Here is a 13330-nt window from a genome sequence, read left to right on the forward strand (position 1 = left end):
CTTGGAAAAAATTATATTAAGTGAAGTAAGCCAGGCCCAAAGAAACATAGGTCCCATGGTTTCCCTTATTTGCAATAACTAGTATATGTATGAGTCAAGCAGAAAAGGTCAGATAAGTTGATGTTGGGTGAAATGAACCCCAAGATAAGTATTCAAATGTTTTTGCTTTCATACGATTGTTTCTCACATATTTATAAGATGATTCTTTGTTGCTTTGTATGTCCTTCCCCCATGGTATAACCCGTGCTTTCACTGTATTTGATGTTGGTATAATTTGTGGAGGGGAAGGGAAAAAACGAATTGTTTAAATAGGGATACAGGTGGACCCATTGCAACAATAAGATGTACAAGTCTTTGGCTGAGGGGGGGGGAGTGGGGAGGTGCCAGGGGAAACCAAGGAGGAGGCAACAATGTACTCATTATCTTGCCCATGTAACTATAACCCCTCTGTATGGTATGTCAGATAGATCAGCGTACAGTATGTTAAGACTATAGGTTCTGGTTCCCCTGCTGTCTTCCAGGAAGGAAGTAGCTGTGTTAAGGGAAACCTACACTGCATGGAACTACACATGGCCTATACACACAGATGGCAGCCTTCAGCCTCTCATCAGCAAGAAACTAAACTCGCAGTCTAACAGTCTGGAGAAACAGATTTGCCAGGAAGCATGAGTTTTGAAGCAAATCTTTCTTCTTCCAGTTGAACGTTAAGATGAGAATATGGCCCTCAATAACACCTTTATTGCAGCCTTGAAGAGGACCAAGCTAAGCCATGACCAGAATCCTGACTCATAAACTGAGAGATGACAACTGCAAATTGTTTAAATATGATACTATCAATACATAGTAATAGAAAAGTAATATACTAGACCGTGTAATTTATGAGAGGGAGAGGAGAAGCAGAATTTAAAAATAAGAAATTCATATTATAACAATATTTTCTATCTCCAAATATAATAATTTAAACTATAATCAACTGCAAGAGCAAAATAATCAAGAGTCTGTTGAAATCAAATTATTTTCAGCTCTTCTTAGGTTGGAATAAAGTTTTTAAAAATAGCTTACTTCAAGTTGTGCCATATATAAGCCATAACAAATTTTATAATATAAAGGTGAATGAAAACTAGTCTATCACCTGTTACTTAAATGGTACATTTTGTTCTGAGTTTTAATAATGAGGACAATCCATTGCAGAATTACTTTAGAATTAGAATTAGCAAGCCGCGCCTTCAAGTGATCTTCACTGAATAAGGAAGAATAAGAGTGTGATAAAGGCTGAATTACATTATCTATTTTTCCTCAATGAGTTCAAGAAGAAAGACGTTAAATTATGCTACTTTCAGCTACTCAGAAATACCGCAATTTGCTGATTCTGTTGAGAAGGCAGTAGTGTAGATATTCTCCTCTAGCTTTTTAAAAGCTATTTACCAATATCATTACATCCCCTCTTCTGGCCCCCAATAATCATTCCAACAGGCCCTGGGAAACACAAGAGTGAGCAGGATTTTGCACAGTTCTTTTAGGTTTCGGGAGTACAATCCACATGCCTTGAAAGGAGGTTGAAAGGTTACCCAAGCAAGTTATCACTCCCAGAAATGCTCTTTTCTGCCTTGATATATAATACATAATCAGTAAAGCATGGACACTTATTGTAGTCTCTCATGCTTTTTGCAATTCTGTGTGTGAGTGTGTGTGTGAGTGTGTGTGTACTTTAACTTTTACTGTGATGTGGCCTTATAAATTGTATCATAAAGGAAGTCATCTCAGAAAGCAGGATGTATTCTCTGAGAATGATGCAATAGTGTTTCTGTTGCTGACCAAAACACTCAAATAATTTTATGAGGTATAAAAATCAGATAAAAGGGGCTGGGAAGGTGGCTCAGTGGTAGAGCGCTTGCCTTGCATGCCTGAGGCCCTGGGTTCTATTCCTCAGCACCACATAAGCAAAAAAGAAAAAAAAATGGAAGTTGGTGCTGTGGCTCAAGTGGTAGAGTGCTAGCCTTGAGCTGAAGAGCTGAGCAACAGCGCCCAGGCCCAGAGTTCAGGCCCCACAACCGAATCAAAAAAAAATCACATAAAAGAGTCTAAATTTTCATAACTGTTAAAATTAGGAACATATTCAACTATTTTAAATTTGTTAAAGATGTAAAAACATGTATATGTATATTTACATATATATAAATAACTGTATATTTAGAGATATTTAGTTTATTGAAGTCCCATATAGTATCCAGATACTACATGAACATAATTTCTCATAGTATTTAGGTATATATTTGAAATTAATAAACACTAAAATACTTAACAAACATTGTTTACCTTCAGGGTTGAGGGTATGGCTCATTTATGGCACTCTAGTGGGCACAAACCCCTGAGTTGAAATCCCATTATTGCTAAAAAATGAAATTGTTTGCTTTCAGAGAGCTTAGATAAAATGTTAAGCATTTATGGTAACCAGCCAGTGGTTTGATGGGTGATAAACAAATGATATGGCTAGAGAAGACCAAATTTCTTTTTTACCTATAGAAAGTTAAAAGTAGTTAGCTTCAATAAATATCACCTGAACAAATTCATGAGATTACTTTCATTATAAATAAATGTCAAAAGCAATCTAGAGGGCTTGGCTCATGCCCATAATGTAACAGGAAGCTAAGATCTCAAGATACTGGTTCAAAGCCAGTCCAGGCAAGTCTGTGAGACTCTTATTTCAAATTAACCGCCAAAGAAAGAAGAAGAAGCTGGAAGTGGAGCTATGACTCGAGTGATAGAGTTCCAGCCTACCTAATAGACAGAGCGTCCACAGCTCTGAGTTCCAGCTCTAGCACCAGCATGTGCACGTGTGGCATGCACGCACACACGTACACACACACACACACACATGCACACGCACACACACGCACACATACACATATCTAGATATTTGAAGATATAGTTAAGAACTCTATGATTTAAATGAAAGAAAACCTATAATTTTTTTTTTTTTTTTGCTGGCCCTGAACTCAGGGCCTGGGTACTATCCCTGAGATTTTTTTTTGTTCAAGGCTGGCACTCTACCACTTAAGCACAGCTCCATTTCTGGCATTTTGGTGGTTAATTTGAGACAAAAATGTTGAAAAACGAACTTTACAACTCTGGCTTTGGGGGGGGGGGGGGGGGGGACGGGGCAGGGATGGGAAGGGATGGGAAGATTGGTAAGGGGAAACAAAGGAGGAGGCAACAATGCTTGATAAGAAATGTACTCATTACCTTGCCCATGTAATAGTAACCACACTGTACAGTATTTTCAAAATAATAATAAAAAAAAACTCTGACACACTTTCCTACCCGAACTGGCTTCAAACCATGATCATCCACAGATCACAGCATCTGGAGTAGGATTACAGTCATGAACCACCAGCACCCACCTAACTTTATAAGGATGTTAAGGTGTATACATCATTATTTGAACAATCCTGGGCTCTAAAACAAAAAACAAACAAACAAAAAACTGAAAATCTGCAATCAAAATGCTCCAAAGTCCAAAACGGTTTGGGCATACTTATGATGTTCAAAAAGTTTCAGATTTTGAATTCTTTGGATTACAAATGTTCAATTGGTAAAGACTATGTTATTTCAAACTTGAAAAAATCTAAAATCTTGAATAATATGGTCCCAAGCATTTGGGGTAAGAAATATTCAATCTATATCAGAAGGTCTGTGTTCTTACCAGCAAGAGCAAAAGCAAGAAAAGAACAAGAAGGGGGTAAAATGTAGTTAACTGTATATGTGAAATAAAGATAAAATTCAAGTTGGCTGGTGCTGGGACATTAGTTATGAAAGAAATGGTCATATGTCTTCTACCACATTATTGAAGAATTAACCACATGGATGATATTCAGAACATGAAAATGTTTTCATTTTGGTGTCTTCTTTCCTGCATTTGTAGCCCCCTTGTGTTAGTGTCCAGAATCTGTAGCACAGGTAGCCTCCAGAAGAAATGAGAAAGGGAATAGAAAGCTTTGGGAAGAAGGATATAATTTTAAATTTAATTTTCATTTCCCCAAAGACTATAAGGAAATATTCAACCTTCTTTCAGAGCCTGCCTCTCTGCTAGAATGAGAAGCTGGGATAGGCAGCAGCCATAGGTGTGAAATGACAGAGGACTACAAAATGACTAGCCCACACCCCTTTGCCATATCTGATTCACTTACCTTTTCTTGCAGCCTAATGTTATCCCATACATTGCTGCACACCATACACTCAAATGCATCGATGTAATTGTCCTGGTTGATGTCTTGTACTCCCCATTTCCTGTCCCTGAGAGCTGCCAGAAGTCGCTCATTGGAGATTTCACCCTTCAGCTTCCATTCTACGTAGGCCTCGTACAATCTGTCATCATAATCCAGTCTTCTGATGTAACTTGCTAGTTCTCTGGGGTGAGCGAATTCAGATACAAGAATAGCACTTCTGTTACTGGGAAGCCAGTCTGTGATGCTGGGAGAACCGTAATACACAGGGACCACCCCCAGCTTCAGTGGCCTCCAGAACTTCTCAGTGATGTAGTCATCACAAACTGCATTCTCAAAAGCAAGGATAAACTTGTACTGGGCAATGATCTTATAGAAGCTTTCAGCATCCAGAGAGGCTGGATTTTTCAGCTGCTGTGGGAGTTCTTTGTTTTGTAAACACTCACCATAGGAATCCACCTGGATGTAAGTCATCAGCTCTCGAACATAGCTGTCTCTATCTGACGGTGGGTCACAGTCTGACTGTACATAAACCAGGGGAGCAAGTCTTTTCCTTAGGTTGTTTTTAGACTGCAAAGGAACTAGATATTGTAGTGACTTCAGGACTTCTACACCCTCCAAGTACTGGGTAGTGAGTGGCAAATGGGAATGCCTGCTGAATGTAGCTGTGTAGTTGAACAAGGTAATGACTGGCTTATGGAAGAGTTTATAGTTGTTTTTGGGGGATTCTTCATGGAAGAGAGCCCAATCATGGTAAGCTTCCCGAGGCAGAGGTAAGCTATCTATGTTAAAGTCAGTACCTAGGAGGAGAAAATAAAATATTAATTTATATGTCAAAAAAAACCAGGGTATTCAGAATATAGCTCAGTAGTAAAAGCACTTGCCTAGCACAAGACTGTAGTTCAACACCTCAATATCTTAAAAGAAAAACACAAAAGTAGGTTAGTATCTAAGATTAGCAAATAGGAGTTTGAGACTATAAATAAGAAGAATGTTACAGTGACATTGCAGAGTACCTAGTAGCCAATTATAAGGCTTTCACTCCAAAAACTTTAAGGAAAAGATCACAAAGTAGAAAGACTATCATTTCTCATTTTATAAAAATGGGAGTCGTGTCTGGCCAGATTTGAAAAGAGAATTTATTCACTGACTCCTGCAGCTGGGCTTTTCATCTCAGGGGTGTCATCTACAAGAGGGGTAGAGAAATAAAGAGATCAAGATTAACAGTTCTTTAAAAAGGAAAGAGCAAGAGAAAGGAAGCCAGAAAGGAAAAAGAATCCGGGTTGGCAGATTGATTAAATGGGGGTAAGAATAGTGAAGCCATGCCTAAGTAGCCAGAAGAAATATACAGAATAGATTTTTTTAATCCAAAATGATCGATTTCAACAAAGTGCAGTTAATCAATCTTAGTCAAAATGGCAGACAAGAAGCTTTTAAAGACAAAAGGGCTGATAATAGCACTATGTTACAGATCACTGCAGGATGGACATGAATTAACAAGCACATCCAGAAATAAAGAGGCAAAACAGGATTATAATTAGGAGTGATTCTAGCTTCCACAGGATTAATGGGAAAACCTTTGAAACATGATAATGTGCAGACAGAAGTGATGGATGTGGTAAGCAATTGTTTCCTGCCTGCCCAGGTGGAGATCTAGTCAGGAAGAATTTATTTCTGTAACCAAAGAGGAAGGATTAAGACATTATCATGATATAAAACTCTTGAATGTTCCTGACACTAATGATTTTGTGAGGCCTGATTTGTAAATGTAAAGATATGGTAGAGGGGAAAATCCGTCATTCATCTATCACTAGGAGATTAAAATAAGCCAAATAACTACTTAACCATAGAATAAGACATATGCTCTAGTAGGGCTCATAGAAACTCAAGTGGACAATCTCCCAAATAAATGTAAATTCTTCTGTGCCAACAGCACACCAAAGACAAATCAATTAATAGAAAAAGGCTTTTAAACAATTATGTACCAGATAAGGTTTTGTCAGAGGATGCAGCCTGAACACAGAGAAAATGCTGTAAAGAAGCACCTGTCTTGATAACAGGCTTTTATTCTCAATCATCAACAATGAGTGCCTCACATAAAAATGGGTATCTTTATGTTAATTTGACCTTTAGCATACAAAAGAATAGTCATTCATGCACCTGAAATGTAATGGCAGATTGGGTTGATGGCTGAAAAAGGGTAATAATCATTAACACAGAAAAGAAGGTGGCCATAAAAAAGAATTGAAGAAAGGCAGTTCACTGCACTGAAACAGCTGCTGCTCAGAAAGTATCTAGGTTGGTCAGTGGCCAATGATGGGAACTGAAACCTATAAAACTGAGCTAGAACATAAAGTTTCCACCTACAGCATAATGAAGAATCAAGGCCACTTATCAGAAGAAAAAGTAGTAGTGTTCAACAGAAATCAGGAACAAGGGGGGCTGGCAAGGTGGCTCAGTGGTAGAGTGCTTGCCTTGCATGCATGAGGCCCTGGGTTCGATTCCTCCGCAGCACATAAGCAGAAAAAGCTGGAAGTGGGGCTGATGCTCAAGTGGTAGAGTGCTAGCCTTCAGCTGAAGAGCTGAGGGGCAGCGTTCAGGCCCAGAGTTCAGGCCCCACGACTGACCAAAAAAAAAAAAACAGAAATCAGGAACAAGGATCAAAGTTTTAAGTTCAGAGACAAGGAGATCCAACACCAACTTTGAGAATTAGGCACAGGGGTTTGGCATGCGTGACTCCAATAATAGTGGCTGCCCATTGCTAACTAGTGGATTTGTTAGAAGAAGGACTCAGGAAGACCCAAAGCTACTCCAGTGCTTCAGAGGATGGAGCAGCGTTGAGTTCTCTGTTCACATACATCAATGAAGTGTAGAAGGAACTAAAAATGGCTGTGTAAAGACCCTGGCCATACCAGGTTCCCTATGCCTCTAGCCAAACTGTTGTTATAATCTCAAGGCTGGACAAGAGAAGAGGATATATGATGTGTATATAGAAATGTGTGTGTATGTGTGTGTGTATGTGTGTGTGTGTGTGTTTATGTATCCCCCAAACCTACTGAGGTTTGAAATATTTATAATACTTAGGCAAGAAATGCTTATATCCATGTGTTAAGAAGCAACAACACACTGACTATGGAAGGTGACCTTGCCTACAAGGTTGAATGTTCCCCCACAATCCTCCCTCATCCCCTGCACTGCCTCACCTGACTCAGGCGTCACTTTCTACCCACAGCCATGACAAAAATTTATAGGTCATCCCTTTCCATTCATCCAACAGACTCAAAGCTCCAAGGAGGGCAGCTATGGCCTCCTAGCCTCTAACTTTATTTGGTGCTTTGTGATTTCCCCAGCTCGTATTATTTTATTTTTTGGCCTGGTCTTTTAAGTAAAGTTCTTTGAAATTTTAAAATAAAAAAGCAACAACATAGCCAGATATAAGGGTATACACCTGTAATCCTAGCACTCAGGAGGTGAAGGTGGGAAGATCAAGAATTCAGGCCAGGCTCAGTTACCTAGTAAGACAATGACTCAAAAGAACAAGGGCTCAGGATGTGCCTAGTGGTAGGGTGCTTACCTACTAAGCCCAAGGTTCTAAGTTTGTCCCCAGCACCAAGAGGATAAAGGAGAAGGAGGAAGAGGAAGAAGAAAAGGTGGAAGAGAAAAAGAAGGAGGAAGAGGAGGAAAAGGAGGAGGAAGAGAAGGAAGAGGAGCAGGAGGAGAATGAAAAAGAGGGTAAAGAGGAGAAAGAGGGATAGAAGAGAAACAGGAGGAAGTAAAGGAAGAAGAGGAAGACAAGGAGGAGGTAGAAGAGGCGGTGGTAGCAGCAGCAAAACATCTTAAAAATTAAAGTGAAAAGTCAGGCATCGGTGGCTCATATCTCTAATTGGAGCTACTCAGGAGGCTAAGATCTGAGGATCAAGGTTTCAAGCCAGTCCAGGCAAGAAAGTCCATGAGATTCTTATCTCCCAGAAGTGGAGCTGTGACTCAAGTAGTAGAGTGCTAGCCTTGACCACAAAAGCTCAGGGACAGTACACAAGCCCTGAGTTCAAGCCCCAGGACAGAAAGGAAGGAAGGAAGGGAGGGAAGGAAGGAAGGGATGGGAAGGAAGGGAGGCAAAGTTCTCATATATGCATCTGAATCTGTTGAGGTTGCAGATATAAGTATGTCCCGCAATAGTGAGGGTGCCTCTTTAATAGAAGAGTTAAGGGTTCCAACTTTCCAGAAATATTTCCAACATTTGTTATGTTACAAAGCAATTCCTAGTATCTTCCCAGAGATATACTGTGAACTTGCCTTTTTCAAAAATTTATTACACATCATTTTGACCAAGTGCAATCAAAAAATAAATGGACAGAAAGACCCAAAGAAGTTTTTAGAACAATTTAATTCTCCATTGATGTGGGGAAGCTCTCAGTGAGCCCTGTGTTATCATCAATTGTATTTATGATCATGTAACTTGCTGAGCATGTCCCTTAACTTTGTGACAGATTCTTCCCAAAAAATGATATGATGCAATAAAGCGAGTTTAATTGAAAGTGACAAAGCATAATTAAAGTGTTAAAGTGAAAATTGTAGATTCGTTGGAAGGAGTCAAGTCTTTCTTGGAAGCTAGGCAGTATCATGGGAAAGAATGAATCATGCATTGGCAGTATTAAAGATGAAGAGCATGAACAAGATCTACGGTTTGTGAGCAGTACTGATATGTGCAACATGACTTTTGTAACAATAATGTAGCCTACTCCATATGACTTCCATTTATGTATTCTCAGACTTAATATACATATAGTATAGATAAATTTAAGTAATCCCAGAATAATTAAGTCTATGTATCCTGAGCATTTATAGATTTTTTCCTCAATGGTGGTCTCTTTAGAATCATGTATTTGTGGATACCAAGGGTCTACTGTTCACAAAATAAAAACGCTACCCTGGCATCACTAATTCATTCCTGTAATCCTACTTATTCAAGAGGCTGACATCTGGGGACTGTGGTTCAAGCCCAGCCTAGGGAGAAAAGTCCATGAGACTCTTATTGCCAATTAACCAGCAAAAAGCCAGAAATGGGGCCTGGGCTCAAGTGGAATAGCATTAGCCTTAAGAGAGAAAACAAAAAGCTCAATGACAGTGCCCTGAATTCAAGCCCAGAACACATACACACACATCCCAATATCCCCACAATCTGCACACATACACACACCCCAAAATCCTCACAATCTGCACACACACAACACACACACACACACACACACACACACACACACACACTATGACATTAAAATAAGCTTTCCAAACAAAAAAAAAGAGCGTTATTCTAAGCAAAATGTAATATATGCACTCTGAAATGCCACAGTAAAACTCCTTGGAACAATTAATTCACACAAAATAAACAAAAATGAATAACAAAAATAAAATGGGCTCAGATAAAGGAACAGTTGCAAGATGGGGGAAGGCGAAAATGAGGGTAAATGCAGATGAATATGGCTGAAGTAGCTTTTCTCCATGTATGAAGATAGAAGCGAGATTATTGTTGAGATTATTTTAGGATAGGAGAGTGGGATGAAGGACAGTACCAGAAGGGATGAGGTTGATCAGCATATACTGCTTGCATGTATAGAAATATAACCCCATATACCACCAATGTGTGCTAATTAAAAATAAAATAAAAGCTTTCTGTTAGGCTCTTTCAAACTGCTATTCTCTGGAGAACATTAAAAAATATGTCAACTAGCCCCGTGAGCCTCTCTACTAGCCCTAGAGCTTCATAAAGAAAACTCAAGAATGCTGAAATTACAGCAACACTGACCACTGAGACATCATGGCCTGAGATGTAGGTGTCAGGGTTGGCCAGTTTCTCAAAGGCTTTGAGCGTGGATCAGGATGAAGTGTGTCATTTATTTCACCTCAACTCAGGGTCATGCCTTTATAACAAGAGTTGAGTAAATCCACTAAAAGGTAGTGAATTTGTGTGTAATTTTATTAGTTTATATAGTCATCTGTACTGTCTCTTTTTTTGTTTGTTTGTTTGGGGGGGTTGTACTGCCTCTTACATTGAAAAATGTCAGTTTCAAACACTGATCTCTGTGGGTAATTTTGTGTTGACTAAATAGTGACCCATTCATTCGTCCCTTTAAACAACAGCTGAAGAATAGAACTTAAGCATTGAAGTGCACTATAAAGGGAACTACAATGTGGAATACTAATGGAGTAAAACTAAGGCCTGCAAAGGCTGCCAGATTGTTGACTACAGAAGCTGAATGCAAAAATAAGCAAAAAGAGTGGCATGTTTTTCGGAGGTGTTTATGAGCCTCCCCTCCTCTTCAAGGGCACACAAGCTTCCTCCAGTTTTCCCACACAAACTGCAGAAAACAGAAGGCAACATTTGTCACTCCCCACACCTTACTTACAATGGCTGGATCAACCATCGAAGTTGGAAACCCCAATTAGGGACCAGGATTTCAGACTGGACAATAGCAAAGGACCAGGGAGATCACTGATTCTGCTATCACGTTGATTCTACTGAATAAATGAATGAATGACCCCTGGCACATTTTCCAGCATTAGCATACTAGTGGTGTGGAAACCCCAGTGTGTCACATCCCATGTCACAGCATGTCTTGGTCTGAAAAAATAGAAAAGCACCCTCCTCCTCCAGGTATTCATCAAAGGTAATTTCTATCTTTAAAATAGAAAAGCACCCTCCTCCTCCAGGTATTCATCAAAGGTAATTTCTATCTTTAAAAAGAATTCCTACCCATGCTGAGAGAGCCAAACAGCACATGTTTTCTCTCGTGTGCGGAAGCTAGATCTGAAATGCACTAGACTATGGTACATTATACAGGACTCTGGACATGCACATACAATGAGAGCAAAGGAGGATATTCTTAGGCGAGGAAAACAATGGTGCAATGCCTATGTGTATTTGATCATATAAGATAATATTGCTCAAAATGAACTCCAGGAAATGAAGTTTTTTTTCTTTGTTGCTGCATTTGTTTTCTTTTCTTCTTGTGTTGCCTGTGTATCTGTCTTTGGAAGGGTAAGATTGGGGTGGGGGGAGTACAGAAATGGAGGGACTAAGGGAAAGAGGTAACATTGTCCAAAAATAACTGTACTCACTATTTGACTTACATAACTGTATATCATCTTTATAAAAAAAATTTTAAGGGAAAAAAGAAAATTCCTACTGAAATAAGGATACTGGGCCTAACTGGTGGCAACTTAGTGGATGATAGGGAATTGGGTCTACCTGGCACCATCTTGTCTTCTTGGTGGATGAGGTAAAGTCCTACCCCCAAGTCATAGGTGTGCCTGAATTCCTAGAGACAGAGGCAGGGACTTGGACAATAGGTTACTAGACTTGCCAGTCCTGTGCCATGAACTCACTAGAGTCTCAAGCTAGCTGTGACCTTGACCTCTGACCATGACCCCATTTAGGCCACAACCAGCTCAGCCACCATTTTGTGCCATGCATCATGTCTCCCGACTCTCCTCAGGTCACATGGCATCCACTTCAGCTCTCCATGGAGGTGATCTAGTTTGTTGAGATTGTGTTTCTGCTCTTTCTTTGCTTTACTAGTTTCATGGCTCAGTTTTCTAGCAGTGTTAAGTGTATTTGAGGCTGCAAATTTTGTGGGGACATGTGTCCACATGAAGTCGCTGGCTTTCTAATGAAGACTCCCCATGTGACCTCTCTGTATCTTGCAATTGAATTCCCATATAACAATACCATAAAACTACATTCCTATAAAGTTTGGTTCTAGCAAAAATACACAACAAGGAGGATTAAAACTGTCAAGGAAAAGCAATGTAGCCCTAAGGAATGCCTTGTGCACAGCATTACCCATCTCTGCTGCTTCAATGCCCTATATTTTAGTGGTACTTAAGTATAAATTTAAGTACTTGTGTTTGTCTGGTGGATGATCTAACACTGAATTATGTCTCCAGCCCTGTTTTTGCACTGATTATTTTTGAGATAGGGTCTTTCTTCTGGTATGGGCTTTTACCTGGACTTAAACCTTCCCATTTTATGCTTCTTGTGGTAGCTAGGATATGAGGTATATGCCAACATATCCAGCTTCTTCCTCTAAAATTCATCTTGTGGAATTTTCTGCCTGGGCTAGACTGGAAATAAGATCCTATCATTTTCAGCTTTACATGAAATTAGGATGATAGGCACATGCTACTCATCCAGCTATAGAGAAGGGATCTCAAGAACTTTTCTGAGGGCTGGGAAGGTGGCTCAGTGGTAGAGCGCTTGCCTTGCATGCATGGAGCCCAGGGTTCGATTCCTCAGCACCACATAAGCAAAAAGAAAAAAGCCGGAAGTGGCGTTGTGGCTCAAGTGGTAGAGTGCTAGCCTTGAGCTGAAGAGCTGAGGGACAGCGTCCAGGCCCAGAGTTCAGGCCCCACGACTGGACCAAAAAAACAAAACAAAACAAAAAACTTTTCTGTCTGGGCTGGCCTCAAATCACAATGCTCCCAATGTCCGCCTTCCAAGTACCTAGGACTGTAGGTGCACGCCATCCACATCTGTTACTTTAAAAGGTCTTTCACAAAGCTGAGCACTGGTGGCTCATGCCTGTAATCATAGCTACTCAGGTGGCTGAGATCTGAGGATCATGGTTCAAAGCCAGCCTGGGCAGAAAAGTTCATAAGACTCTTATCTCAAATAAACCACGAGAAAACGGAAGTGGCACTGTGGCTCAAGTGGTAGAGCGCTCACCCTGAGCTGAAGAGCTGAAGGAAAGCACCCAGGCCCAGAGTTCAAGCCCCATGACCGACCCAAAAAAAAAAGGGCCTTCACATGAATTTTCTCAGCTTATAGACAGAGCTCATCATTCATTTTTGCCTGAGAGAATGGTGCTGATAATAGTGAAAGCCACATTTTGAACAAAGAAACTAACCTCATCTGCTTCTGCAATATCCTGGCTCTAGCTAATTCAGAACTGACTGGCCACTTGACTCAGAAAGCTCTCTTTCTACTTTAAAATCTTGAAAAAGGAAATCAACACAGAACTTAAAAAATGACAAAACCTCCCATGCTCCTGGATTGGAAAGATTAACATCGTGAAAATGGCAATACTTCCCAAGGCTATCTACAAATTCAA

At 40.0% G+C, this 13330-nt stretch overlaps 1 protein-coding gene across 1 annotated transcript in view; it reads right to left on the reverse strand.

Annotated features, from left to right (window-relative positions):
* The window catches only part of Fut10 (fucosyltransferase 10 (alpha (1,3) fucosyltransferase)), an 82622-nt gene that overhangs the window by 8845 nt on the left and 60447 nt on the right, over positions 1-13330 (reverse strand). The window contains exon 3 of the mRNA XM_013024182.1: positions 4188-5023. Within this exon, the coding sequence (XP_012879636.1) occupies positions 4188-5023 (836 nt within the window). The remainder of the gene's footprint in view (positions 1-4187; positions 5024-13330) is intronic.

The sequence above is a fragment of the Dipodomys ordii genome, unplaced genomic scaffold, assembly GCF_000151885.1.
Source record: "Dipodomys ordii isolate 6190 unplaced genomic scaffold, Dord_2.0 Scaffold4, whole genome shotgun sequence".
Classification (NCBI taxonomy): Eukaryota; Metazoa; Chordata; class Mammalia; order Rodentia; family Heteromyidae; genus Dipodomys; species Dipodomys ordii.